This window comes from Sprattus sprattus (genome assembly GCF_963457725.1).
Source record: "Sprattus sprattus genome assembly, chromosome: 15".
NCBI lineage: Eukaryota > Metazoa > Chordata > Actinopteri > Clupeiformes > Clupeidae > Sprattus > Sprattus sprattus.
The window spans coordinates 24065979-24080359 of NC_137913.1; the positions used below are offsets into that span (position 1 = coordinate 24065979).

The 14381-nt window shown below is 47.7% G+C and overlaps 1 protein-coding gene across 1 annotated transcript in view; it reads left to right on the forward strand.

Annotated features, from left to right (window-relative positions):
- The window catches only part of dapk1 (death-associated protein kinase 1), a gene marked incomplete at its 5' end in the record, with an annotated part of 59022 nt that extends 45285 nt beyond the window's left edge, over nucleotides 1–13737 (forward strand). Inside the window, 6 exons of the mRNA XM_080851964.1 lie at nucleotides 598–783; nucleotides 994–1191; nucleotides 2175–2313; nucleotides 2460–2580; nucleotides 11460–11648; nucleotides 12308–13737. Of these exons, the coding sequence (XP_080708090.1) occupies nucleotides 598–783; nucleotides 994–1191; nucleotides 2175–2313; nucleotides 2460–2580; nucleotides 11460–11648; nucleotides 12308–13678 (2204 nt within the window). The 3' untranslated portion in view covers nucleotides 13679–13737. The remainder of the gene's footprint in view (nucleotides 1–597; nucleotides 784–993; nucleotides 1192–2174; nucleotides 2314–2459; nucleotides 2581–11459; nucleotides 11649–12307) is intronic.
- Between the last annotated feature and the right edge of the window lie 644 nt (nucleotides 13738–14381).

Sequence of the window (14381 nt, forward strand, 5' to 3'; positions counted from 1 at the left end):
ACACTTAGGACACAAGCCAAGGGGGTTGTCTTTCCCAGTGGTTTGACAGAGTTTGTAGTTAATATAGTTTTTTAGCACTTTGGAATGAGCCAGCCTCATAATGTTCTGTGGAATCACCTGTCAGACAAGGGGGTCAGAACTCATCAGAGGTAGCTTAAGATTGGCAAGTCTTTATTAAAGTCATCCCTTTTCATCTCCCTTATCTGCCACTGCCATGCTAATTTCAGTTTGGTCTTAATTTTTCTCAGGCAGGTTTTAATGTCTCTCCTCACTTATCAGATAAAGTGGTCCTCTATGAATACAAATAGCTCAGGCATGTGTGTCGACCCAGGCTTTGAAAGAAGGAGACCTTTCATGAAGTCTCATTAATCGAAACTCATTTTTCTTTACGCAGCTGCTAAAGCGGCAGATGTGTTTATGCTGCACTTGCAGTGTACAACAGCTCCTCCTTGTGGCCAGAATTAGAACCTCGCCTCATGTTGTCTGCAAAAAGTCCTGCCTAATTGAATGCATGCATTTAGTGTCTAATGTGTGGGTATTTGATTTAATGCCCCCCTCCTTTACGTGTGCGTGTGTGTGTGTGTATGCTATTTCCAGTCTCTGTGAGCATATCCAACCTGTACCCGGGCTGTGAGAACGTAAGCGTGCGGAGCCGCAGCATGATGTTTGAGCCCAGCCTCACCAAAGGGGTGCTGGAGGTGTTCAGCCCCATGCACAGCGCTCTGTCCTCGGCCGACGACCAGGCCACCAAAGCCATCGACATCCAGAACGGCAATGTCAACGGTGAGGCTCCCCATCAGCCATCTACAGTGCTGTTGTTCTCCTCTGCTCACTGACACAGACTGGTGCCTCTCCTTAAATCCAATAGTTGATACAATGCTAATCTGTGCTACCACTATATATATAATATATATGTGTATGTGTGTGTGTGTGTGTATATATAAATATCTTTCACACAATTTCTTAATGATACAAGTTATGTTTGTTTTTTAGGAGTGGGGGATTTCAGTGTGTGGGAATTCTCTGGCAACCCGGTGTATTACTGCTCGTACGACTACTTTGCGGCGAACGACAACACAGCCATCCACCTGGTGCTCTTCAGCCTGGAGGAGCCGTACGAGACGCAGCTCAACCAGATCACCTTCTGGCTCAACGTCCTCAAGGCCCTCACTGTCCCCGAGGAGAACATAGGTGAGGGCGAGAGAACCTTCCCAACGCTTCTGCAGCCGCTGCTGCCTGTCACTCACCTCTTCCCCTCTGGACACAAATCTCTAAACAAATAATTTAGCAATTTCTCTCTGTTGCTATCGGCCACCTCTCTGCCCCCCCCCCCCCCCCCCCTTCTCTTCTGTACCTTCTTCTTGTGCTCTCTGCATCCTCCTCTGTATCTACCTCGATCTCTCTGCATTCACTCTCTTCCTCCCACACCGTCCTTCTCTCAATAACTGCGTGGGTGGCTCCAGTCGTCCGCCGGCGTTTTTGGTATTTTCTCTCGTTCACGCATGAGGGACCGCGGCCGAATCCATTCTGTCACACGCCACCGACAGTGACACTTCTCAGAGCGCTGCGCGGCACTGCGGCTCGCATGTGTAGAAGCCCTGTGCGCCATGGCAGCGGGTGGCATGATTCCAACGGATGTGTTTTAGCCCTTGACTCATGCACAGACAGGGTGGGGGGGGGGGGGGAGGGGGTCAGGTCAGCTGCAAGATGCTCCACTGTGGTGGGACCTTAGGAGACTTTGCCTTCATGGAGGTTTCCATTTTCTGCTCTCACTGAGCTTGCTTTCTTTTTCTCCATTCATTAATGTGCGTCTCAGTGTGTGTGTGTGTGTGTGTGTGTGTGTGTGGGAGGGGGGCGGTGGGTCAGATGGCTGGGATATGAGACTGTTCAGTTCCCCTGAAACAGAAACCCTGAAAAAGGCAGAGATATGGTGTGAGACAAGTACACAAAAGTCTTGTTTCTCTATAACACGTGTCTCTCTACTTCTCTTTACATAGTCGAGAGTGGTGGCTGATGAAGTTGTAGTTTCTGTATTCTATGTGTATCTCTGTGTGTGTGTGTGTGTGTGTGTGTGCATCTTGATAACTGCATCTTTACGACAAGTGTGATGGGAATCAATCAAACAAATGAATAAATAAACTCACCCTAAGCTTTTTCACTTTTTTCCCCTGCAGTGTTTGGAGGGAAGATCAAGGACCCTCTGCAGGTGGTGCTGGTGGCCACCCACGCTGATATAGTTAACCTGCCCCGCTCCTTTGGGGGAGAGTTTGCCTACGACAAGGAGAGGGCACTGTTGAAGGAAGTCAGAAACAGGTGACATTTCCAGAACAGTTCTAATTTTGTTCCATGACCTAAGACTTACTGTGTGTGTGTGTGTGTGTACTTTTGTCTGTCTTTATGAGTGTTTAACCTTAACTGTGTGGTGTCTTGTGTCTGTGCTTGTGCTCGTTTGTGTGCAGGTTTGGGAATGACTTGTGGATAGCGGAGAAGCTCTTCATCATGGACTCAGGAGCATCCAACTCCAAAGACATGAAACTGCTGAGAAACCTGCTGCTCGAGTTACGCAATAGCACAATCACAGTGAGTTATCACTCTATGCTGACTCGCACGCACGCACGCACGCACGCACGCACGCACGCACGCACGCACACACACACACACACACACACTCACTCACTCACTCACTTACCAATGTCAAATGACTGGATTTAATATATGTTACTAGATTGTCATTGTGAGATTGGAATGTGGAGAAAAAAATGCTAAATGCCTAGCTACCCCTACCAGGTGATGAAACCCTACACAGTAGTTGCAGGAGTTGTTCCTAGAGGAAAAATTAAGTGTTTTGAAATTTTACTGGAACAATGGTTCTATTTCGTTTCTACTGACCGCCAGAGGCGGTGCTTTAAGCACTGGATGTCATTCACGTTTACGTGTAGTTCGAGTATTTGTATCAACAAAATCACCTGTGACCTGGGTGACGTATGCCTTCGCCCCTGTACTAAAGGCATGCTCCCCCAGGTCACGACCCTTAATTCTTCTCGCGTCAGGTGAGTTGGTGAGTATGTTCACTCCACAGGTGAGTGTAATCATGCTAATCGTTGGTAGTCTTGCAACCTTCGGGTAGAGCTGCGAATTCTCGCTCTCTTAAGACTACGATTAGCATCAAAAATCAACATTTGCAGTGGGCTACAGTACAGGTGTGTCTCGCCTTAAAACTGGTAGTTAAACCCACTCGCGGATAATCCGGGGAAAACGGATAATCCGGAAAAAAGGTGAGTTGCCTCTATTTGTTTTACCGTGTGTAGTAGTCACGCTCTGGTAATGAGTAAAGAGGCATGGGAATCAGCAGCTTACAGGTGTTTTTCGCCTTACAACTGATGATTAAACCCACTTTTTGCACGAGTGAGTTCCTCGCATAATAGTTCCTACTATTGTCTGTCACGATGAGATACGGCAGTCAGTAAAGGTGTTTTCGCCTCACGACTGATAATTAAGACCACTTGTTAAGCGAGATGGAAACCCTCGGCCCCTTTCGGCTTCGTGTCACACTATCTGCAGGCTACAGGTGTTTCTCGCCTTATACCTGATAATTAAAACTACTTGTTAAGCGAGCTTGAGCCCTCGCATAGTTGGTTTGTACCGTTGTTGTTTTGAAGATGCAAGCGGCGTTAGCCTATTTGCCCCTGTCGGCTTCGTGTCACGCCATCAGAAGGTGTTTCTCGCCTTATAGCTGATAATTAAAACTACTTGTTAAGCGAGATGGAAATCCTCGCAAAGTCTGCTTCGTGTCACGCTATCAGAAGGTGTTTCTCGCCTTATAGCTGATTGTGTCACGCTATCAGAAGGTGTTTCTCGCCTTATAGCTGATAATTAAAAACTACTTGTTAGCGAGCTTGAGCCCTCGCATAGTTGGTTTGTACCGTTGTTGTTTTGAAGATGCAAGCGGCGTTAGCCTATTTGCCCCTGTCGGCTTCGTGTCACGCCATCAGAAGGTGTTTCTCGCCTTATAGCTGATAATTAAAACTACTTGTTAAGCGAGATGGAAATCCTCGCAAAGTCTGCTTCGTGTCACGCTATCAGAAGGTGTTTCTCGCCTTATAGCTGATTGTGTCACGCTATCAGAAGGTGTTTCTCGCCTTATAGCTGATAATTAAAACTACTTGTTAAGCGAGATGGAAATCCTCGCATAGTCGGCTTCGTGTCACGCTATCAGAAGGTGTTTCTCGCCTTATAGCTGATTGTGTCACGCTATCAGAAGGTGTTTCTCGCCTTATAGCTGATAATTAAAACTACTTGTTAAGCGAGATGGAAATCCTCGCATAGTTGGTTTTGTACCGTTGTTATGATGAAGATGCAAGCGGCGTTCTCGCCATAAGCATTCAATTAAGTAGGCTAAACGAACAGGATTTACTCCTGTCGCTACCTACTGTTTGGGTAACTGTTAAAGCTACGTTCTACGCCCGAAATGTCAGTTCTATGTTTGCGGAACTGTTAACTATGGTGTTAAAAGCGTAGGCTACTGATGGATGACTGACGGGCAATGCCCGCAATTTCAGTTTTTTTAATCCATCTATCTTGGTAGCTGGGAGCGAGTGTGTCCACTCTTAAACAGGACAGGGTTTTTACTCCTGTTGGCTTGTGTTAAACGCTATAGGCAGGCTGCGTTTACCTACGGACAAGTAACTGACGGGCTATGGCCGCAATTTCAGTTCTAAACCATCTATAGGCCTATTGGTAACTGTAATGGGCGTGTCCGCTCTTGAACAGGACAGGTTTTTTTACTCCTGTCGGCTTTGTGGTAAATGCTATAAGCAGGCTACGTCTACCTACTGTTGATGACTGACGCCCGCAATTTCAGCTCTAAAAGCAAGTTTAATTCGCGGGGTAAATATTGAGGCTTGGTCCATAATAAACTGCCTAGTTTGAGTGGGTGATTTTTCCGCCCCGCAAACTTCAGTTGTTCAGAATTTATTATTTGGTTCAGATGACTGTAGAGTGGGTCCGCTCTAAAGCAGTAGGCTACATGATTTACGCCAGTCGGCTTTGTGTTAAACACTATAAGCAGGCTACGTTTACCTACTGATTAGGGACTGAATGTGCTATGTCCGCAATTTCAGTTCTAAAGCATCCAATTTGGTAATGTTAACCGCTGGGTCCACTTTTAAATGGAAGCCTACCTTACGTAAGGTAAGAGGAATCATTGCCGCGATCAGGTGTAATGCGCTTGGTTAATATTGAGGCTTGGTCCATAATAAACTGCAAACCTCAGTTGTTCAGCATTTATTATTTGGTTCAGATGGCTGTAGAGGAGTGGGTTCACACTTAAACAGTAACCTATCTGAACAGGGCCTGGTGTTATTCGCTAAGGCTGCTGGTAAAATATCACTCATATATATATATATATATATATATATATATAGATAAATAAATAAATACATCTAGGTATAGATATTGCAACATGTTCATTACATGCACTGTTGCCAGGCCCCTCTTGGGCCAGAGGACGAGCCAGAACCGCCTCCGGCGCTAGGTCTCCTAAGCAATGCAAACGCCAGAGGCCTGATTCCCGGGAAGCCTCTGGTAGGGGCAAATGCAGGAATAGGTATCCGCTTGCCCAGAAGGTAGACACTTCGACTTAGGAGTTCGCAGAAATAAGACTCTGCTTCTAAAGCTACAACAACCTGCTGCACAGCATGCTAGTGCTTCACTACAGCGGCTTTACAGTCTCCTTCGGAGGGGCTCCCTCTAATACGGTCACCAGCTTTGAGATCCTCAAGGAGGATATTCTCTCCACTAGGGCTTCAGAGAGGCCCCTATTTCTCTCATCCCAGTTCCCTGGGTACGAGCGACACTACACTGAAGGGCTCCGAAAGAAGAAAAAACACCAGTTAGACCCACATTTAAGATGGCAATGACACGTCTAGGGTTGGATATTATACCCATACAGACCTCTCCTCAGAGCTGCTTTAAAAAAAAAAAAAATATATAAAAATAAAGAAAAAAAAAGGCCTCCATCTTCGGCTTTTAATGTTCCGCCCTCGCCCCCATATATCGAGGAGCGGCAGAGATGCTGGGCAGATCCCAGACGGTTCTCTCATCTCCCAGGAGACGAGAGCCCTAGCCAACATGCAAGATGCATCTGCCCAGGGCCTTGCTAGCATGCCCAATATTGAACCAGCCGTTGCTGCCCGGGTGCTGACACCTGGTTAAGCACTCCGGCCTGATGCTCGCTGCCCCGGCCAAAGTGCCGTTTGACAGACGACTACATGGTGAAATCCTACTACGCAGCACCGCGTATTGCACGTCTTGGGTATTCAATGTCACACCTGGTACTAGCCCTGTCCCAGACATTGCAGACTTCTGGGGATGACTCCTCTGCTGAGTCAGAGTGACACCTCCCTGCAGGCGTTTGCCTACATGACCAGGGAGTTGGGTAGGCCGTGGCCTAGTTAACCCAGACCCAACGCCGGATATGGTTGGCCCAGTCTCAACTCTTGGAGCCGAGCAGGAAAGCCCGATTGTCTCTTCCTCCTGTCTTCCTGGACAGATGTTTGTCCTGCTGCGCAGTAAGCTCTGGAGTGCAGCCTACAGGTTACACAGTCCAGACAACAGTTGCCAGTCTGAGCCGGGAGGCTCCTGGCAGACAGAGGCCCCCTAGGGTTCGGACCCTGACCACCGAGGTGCCATGGGGTCAAAATGACCATCGTCATAGACCCAAACAGGGCTCTGGCTCTACGTCAGGAGATCTGGGATCTCTTGAAGAAAGGCGCCATCAAGCCATTAGACAGGCTGGCACAAAACAGTGGATTCTACTCCGCTTATGTTATCATGCCAAAGAAGGGCGACGGCCTTCGGCCTATACTAGACTTGAGACGTTTAAACACGCATCTCAAGGTTAAGATTCCACATGCTGCGTACAGCGGATGTGTGGCAAGGTATCATGCAAGGAGATTGGTTTACAACCATCGACCTAAAGGATGCATACTTCCGCGTCCCTATCACACCTCGAAACAGACAGATTCTTCGTTTGCATTCGAGGGCAGAGCTGCCAGTTCTATGGGCTCCCTTTTCGGGATCTCGCTGGCACCACGTCTTCACCAGATGTGCGGCAGCTGCACTGTCCCTACTGCATCATCAGTCATTCAGGAAAGGAGGGCTCTGGCCCTCAAGATCTTTTCTGAGACTGCTGAGTATGCTCACAGCGGCCACGTAGGTGTTCCCTTGGCCTTCTGTCTTTGCAGCCCCTTTAAATTCGGCTGAACGATCTTGGCTTGCACCCCACTTATCACAGGCACAAGCTGGTCAGTCACTTCCAGTTGCCTTACAAAGCTATGGCTGTGTAGGGGAGAGACATAATCTCACCCAAGGGGTTCCCTTGGGGCCCATACCTTCTTACAGAGGAGCGGTGGCCACCGATGCCTCTATGGCAGGGGGGAGCTGTATGACAATGCAGGACTTTCAGAGGTCTCTGGAGTCCTTGGCAGTAGGAACACCACATATATGCTTGGAGCTGCAGGTTGTCCTGCTGACGCTCAAATGTTTTCTTCCAGTAGTGGTAGAAAAGCTGTCCTGGTAAGAGCAGACAACACGTCGGTGGTCTACCAGGTAAACCACCAGGGGAGCACAAGGCCAGACAATCCTTGAGGCTGCCCCAACAGCTGTGGCTGTGGGCCTATCTACTCTTTCTGAGCCTGGGGGCAATGCATTTAACAGGCATTCAGAACACGGCTGTGGATGTGCTATCCCGGCAGCCTTGTAGCCTTCACCATGAAGGTATTTGCAGCCACCGTCTCAGCCATACACAGTAGGGCAGATGGTGTGACAGTTGGGTCCCATATGCTAGCGACCCGCTTCCTTATGGGTTCTCAACAACTAAGGCCGATTCGGCGAAGCTCAGTTGCCTATAGTCCTAAGGGCACTCTGGCAGTCCCCCTTTGAACCTCTAGAGAGGGTGGGATTGAAATAACGGTCTATGAAGACCGCTTTTCTCTTGGCCATGGCATCGGCTACACGAAAGCCAAGCCAAGAATGTCTATATTGGAACCCCGGAGGCCCAGGGATAACTTTGGGGGTGAATCCGGCCTTTCTTCCAAAGGCGAATTATCATCCTACTGAAACCAGCCGCTCAGGCTGGCTGCCTTGAGCCCCAGATCAGGATGACGAGCAGGGACAGAGCCCTACCTGTTGTGCCCAGTGAGAGCACTTAGGGCTTATATTGATATGACTGGAATCCCACCAGTCTGATTCACTGTTTCTCTGTCATGTTGGACAGAGTAGAGGGCACAGCTTATCCAAATAACGGCTATCACGTTGGATTATGGACGCTATTATTTGTGCCTATAGGAGCAGTAGTCTCCTGGTCCCTCAGGTCCGAGGTCACTCAACTAGGAGTGTATGTACATCGCGGGCGGCCCTAAGAGGTGTTCCCCCTTCAGATATCTGAACAGCTGCGTTATGGGCATCAACCTGCACATTTGTGAGGTTTTATAGGGTTAACGTGGTCCCTCATAACCCAGTGGCAGCTGGCGTTCTTCCTACTTCCTTACAGCGGGAGTAAGGTAAGACTTCCTCGTGACTTGGTTGGTATTAGTCATCCAGTGCTTAAAGCACCGCCTCTGGCGGTCAGTAGAAACGAAATAGAACGCTAGGTTACGTATGTAACCATGGTTCTATGAGTTTCGGATGACCGCCAGAGCTTGGCAGTCACTCGGAATATTCGCGAGAAGATTGTCAAGGGTCGTGACCTGGGGGAGCATGCCTTTAGTACAGGGGCGAAGGCATACGTCACCCAGGTCACAGGTGATTTTGTTGATACAAATACTCGAACTACACGTAAACGTGAATGACATCCAGTGCTTAAAGCACCGCCTCTGGCGGTCATCCGAAACTCATAGAACCATGGTTACATACGTAACCTAGCGTTTAACTGTATTGTCTGAATTGTCAGTAGATTATGTTTCCATATGTAAATGTCAAAATATGCACCAGGACATCCATCAGGACAGCAAATATTACCAGGCTAGCGTTTCTGGCTAAGATGATTGAGGGCTGATATTTTGATGACTTTTCATTAAAGATTTAGGTTTTTTGGGCTAGTAATTAGGGGCCTTATCGTGATTACCACCCGTACAGTTGAAAAGATGTGATAAATGTCCATATCACCCACCCCTAGGGTAAACACACAATTATCAGTCAGTATCAACATAACATCTCTTAAACAATCCCACCCCCCCCCCCCCCACCACACACACACACACTAGTGTGTTTATTTTTTTTCTCTCTCTTACAAACACACACGGCAACACTCCACCACTGACCCAAAGTAAAATTCCCCAGACACCTTTAGAAATACCCATGCCATCGGGTGAATTTCGTAAACGCATATAACAACAACCAAGACACTAAGTCTAGACCTCAAACAACATTCAAAAGTCAACAGAAACACTAAATAAAAGGAAGCAGTCCCCAAGCCAGACCCAAAGTAAAATTTCCCAGACACCTTTAGAAATACCCATGCCATCGGAAGTATTACATAAACGCATGTAACAACAACCAAGACACTATATCAAGACTACAAACAACAGTCAAAAGTCAACAGAAACACGAAATAAAAGGAAGCCGTCCCAAAGCCAGGAACCTCTCGCTTCTGCTGTTGGCACAGGAGTTTTTTTGAATCGCTTCCTTTTCCTGGGTCAGGTGCGCCTCATTAAAGACTGATCAGGTGTTGTAGACCTGGGTTAAGCTGCACAGACAGGGAAGACAGTGCAAACAGTGTAGACGCGGCCGTAATGACACATAATGATATACAATCACTGATGTACTCCAAGTTGTCCTGACACAGCCCAGTGAATCTGACATATACCCTCTGTTAAGTAAAAACATGCCAAGACACATCCCACCATACTCTCACTTTCACTAACTCACTCACTCATTCACTCTGACGCACACACACTCACTAACACATAAACACGCACATTCACTAACACATAAACAAACACACACACACACACACACACACACACACTCACACCACCCACTGGTGTACTGTGTAAGCACAGCAGAGCTTCTCATACTCATACTTGGCAGATTTCTTCACACTGTACTTTCACTCCCAGTAACAGTTTTGTGGAAGTGGAGCGATAAGTGTTTTTCTGTTCTGGGAATTTGTTGTGTGAAATGTTTTTCTGTAGAGTTTTCTGAACCACTCACATCGTCTGCTTTTTCTCTCAGTCTGAAGTCACTTGTCTTGTGCTTTTCACAGCTGCAGCCCACCCCTCTCCCTCTCCCTCTCCCTCTCCCTTTCTCTCTCTCTCTCTCTCTCTCTCTCTCTCTCTCTCTCTCTCTCTCTCTCTCTCTCGTCTCACTTCCTCGTTCACTGTCATCCCCACCCCTCACTGATACACTGATTTCCTTTCACACTTTACTTCAAGAGCTGCTAACTAGCATTTTTCTCACAAATGAGATATGCTTCTTCTCTCAAACAAATCTGTGTGCTTCCTCTCTTTTTACCTCCCTCTATCCCTCACACAGTGTGTGTGTGTTTCTGTAACAATGTGTTTGTCCTTCATCACAGATCTGCAATGTGATTATACAGCCATCCTCTCTCTTTCTCATCTCAGTCTTACACCCTTGTCTTTATCACCTTAACAGCCCCCTGTCCTCTTCCCCATTGTTTGTAACTGTTTTGATTTGCAGGCTCCTCTTGGGTTGATTGGTCTAACTTCTAATGGCTTCTGAAATGGCAATTGTGTCTGTAACTAGCACGCTAACTACCTAATAAGAATGCCAAGAGATTGCGAACACTACCAATAGCCCAGTTGGCACTGATAAATGCTTGCTAATATGCTAACTGGCATATTTTGGTGATGTATAGTTTATACATTTTCCTATAATGTAAGACTTTTCAATTAAAGTCCTGAAACACAGAACTAAATAGGGCATAGTTTGGATGGCTTAACAGCTTTGAGCAGTGTTCTTGTCATTCTTGGCTAGTTAAATGCACTTTATTGTGAAAATCTTTGCCTCATCCCCAAACACCAAGGTTAACTTGACAGAGAAACAGAGGAGGTAACATTGAGTGCCAACATTTAGTAAACTCTGAGCATGATTTGTGACCCTTTTGAGATCTCTCCTTTAACACCATAGAAATATGGTCCAACTAGAGATCTGGGAAGCAGTAGCCTAGCAGAAGAACAATATTGTAATAAAGTCAACTGGAACTCCCTGTTGCAACACATTTCGTTCTACATTAGTACCATGTGTCTTATTCCACCACATAACAATGAACTGTTGGATACCAAATAATGGAAGGTAATAATCCCTTTCTCTCTTTCTCACTCTCTCACACACCCTCTGTCTCTCTTTCACTCTCTCTCTATTCCGTCTCTGTCTCTCTCTCTCTCTCATTCTCACACACACTCTCTCTCTCTCTCTCTCTTTCTTTCTGTCTCTGTCAGGCTTGTGGTCCCATGACACTGCTGTCTGAGAAGATCCTTATGGTGCTGCCCACATGGAGGAAGCTGAACGGGCCCAACCAGCTCATGTCCTGGCAGCAGTTTGTGCTGGACGTCCAAGAGCAGATCAACCCGCTGGTCAGCGAGGAGGACCTGAGAAAAATCGCCTCACAGCTGCACAGCATGGGAGAGGTGAGAGCATTACAGTCTCTGAATTTCCCCACACTAAGTGTGTGTGCGTGTGTGTGTGTGTGTGTGCGTGTGCGTGTGCGTGTGCGTGTGCGTGTGCGTGTGCGCGTGCGCGTGTGTGTGAAATAGAGTGCCAAGGCTTTATGAAATACTACCACAAGGTGTCACTCTTATTCCACTAACTGGAAAAATCGGTTCATCTGTAAACCATTTCCACTTCCATGAAACTTGTTTACCACATACCACATGGATTCAGGGAGGTGGTATGCTTACTGGAATCCATTTGGCCAGGCTTTAGTCTCACATGACCTAGCAAAAATATGTTTTGTACATTTTGTCCATAATTTTGATACAGCTTTATTCAAATTATTCATGAATGAACATACATTTTGTTTAGTATTCTCATGTATTTATATTAAGAGCATTTTATTTAATAATAGTGTATTTAACTCCCTGTGTCATTTCTGGCATATACAATAACTAATTAAACATGGACATTAACATACAACCACACATACAAACATACTATACAACCCACATCTATTAATGTGTCCTTTACTCAACTCAAATATTACGCTTCCAGTCTGTCACTGTCATTCATGGGTCTCTCTCTTTCTCTTTCTCTCCCTCCCTCTCTCTCTTTCTTCCTCTCTCCCCTCCAGATCAACATCATGCAGAGTGAGACCGTGCAGGACGTGGTGCTGCTGGACCCGCGCTGGCTCTGCAGCACGGTGCTTGGCCGCATCCTCTCGGTGGAGATGCCCAAGGCAATCCACCACTACCGTGGCCGCTACCGCCTGGAGGAGCTGCAGGCCCTGGTGGCCGAGGGGGACGATGCCGATGAGATGTTACAGGTGCTGGACGCTATGGACGTGTGCGCCCGCGACCTCAGCACCCAGGGGATGGTGGACGTGCCGGCACTGATTCGCACCAGTGGCCTTCAGCGCTCCTGGACTGAAGAAGAAGACGACGACGAGGAAGGCGGGGTGTGTGACGCACTGGTGTATGGAGGGGTAAGGCTCGTGCCCGCTGAGCACTTGGCGCCATTCCCCTGCGGCCTCTTCCACAAGCTGCAGGTGAACCTGTGCCGCTGGAGCCGGCAGCAGCAGCAGAGGCCAGACGGAGAGGGAGGGGAAGCGGAAGCGGGCAGCTTCAATGTCTGCGATGATGTCCGGCTTTGGACCAATGGGGCTAAAGTGTCCCTGGAAAGTGTCGAGGCCATGGTGCTGCTGGTCAACCATGGGCAGGGCATTGAAGTGCAAATCCGGGGCCGAGATTCGGAGCGGGCTCGATGCTGCGCTCTGCTGGACACCATCTGCAGCATTGCAGAGGGCCTGCTGGCCACCACTCTGCCGGGCCTGCTGACGGTGAAGTATTACCTGAGCCCCCAGCAGCTGCGTGAGCACCTGGGTCCAGTCATGATCTACCAGCCCAAAGACTTCTACAGAGCCCAGGCGCAACGCGAGAGCTGGCTCACCAACACCATGGGCGGCTACAAAGAGAGCTTCAGCAGCATCTTGGCTTTCGGATGTACGGACGTCCTCCGGCAGGGAAGTTTGGGGGCCAACGTGCACATCTTGGACGTGTGCTTGCTGGCTTGTCGGAAGCTGTGCCGCATGCTGGACCCACCTGATGCACTCGGCAAAGACTGGTGCCTGCTAGCTATGAACCTGGGCCTAAGCGAGCTAGTAGCTAAATACAGTGGGATCTCGTCTGGGAACGGTTCCAGTCCTACTGTTAGCATGGCGATGGCTAACGGTCTTCCTAATGGAGCCTCTTCATCCCCACCACCGTCCCCTAGCCCCACCTCTGCACTGCTGCAGGAGTGGGGTCGCAGGCCTGACAGCACAGTGGGCGTCCTGATGACCAAGCTGCGGGAGCTAGGTCGCCGTGACGCAGCTGACTTCCTGCTCAAGGGGGCACCCGTGTTCAGGGTCAGCCCCGAAACGCTGGCCGTACCCAATGGCTATGGACCCGCCTGCAATGGTGGCGGCACCTCTTACAACTCCATCAGCTCCGTTATATCACGGTAGAAATATGGAGGAAAGGAGTGTGAGGGAGAAAAGTCGGAGCAAAATGTGCAATTAAAATGGAGCAGGATAGGGACTTCTTAAGGCCTCCATCATCCTGGCTCTCATATAAATGAAGGCATGAGTATGTGAAGACTCTTCATGCTTTGTTTTCATTCAAACTGCTGCCCTTACTGTTTTTGAATGTTTGTTGGCTAACACATCTCATAGAGAGGATGTGCACATCTGTTGATCCCCTCTATTCTCGTCATTTCTATGAATATATTCATCTCATCAAGTTCTATTTCTAAATATACTTTTAAAACTATAAAAAGCAAAAAAAAACTTTAACTGTATTCCCAAAGGATTTCTGACAAGCTGAATTTATCCCATACATTTTAAAAATGAAGTTTATTTTCACAATTTACCTTCTTGTAAGTGTGTACTTATAATAAAAACGATGGCAAATTAAATGCTTGAGAGCACTAGCCGAGGCTAGATGAGATGTAAAATAGAATGACATTTGAGTGCCTTTTCAATGGCAAGTTGTTGTCAAAGGACCACCTTTTTAGACTACGAATTGGACCCACCCTCTACCTCCACAAAACAGCTAGCTATTTGTATTACTCTGCATAGAATGGCTGTTACTTGTGCCCATGCAACAAAACCTCATTACTAGTGTATCTCTATAACAAGAGAGTTAGCCCAGGTGATACACTTAGCTGTG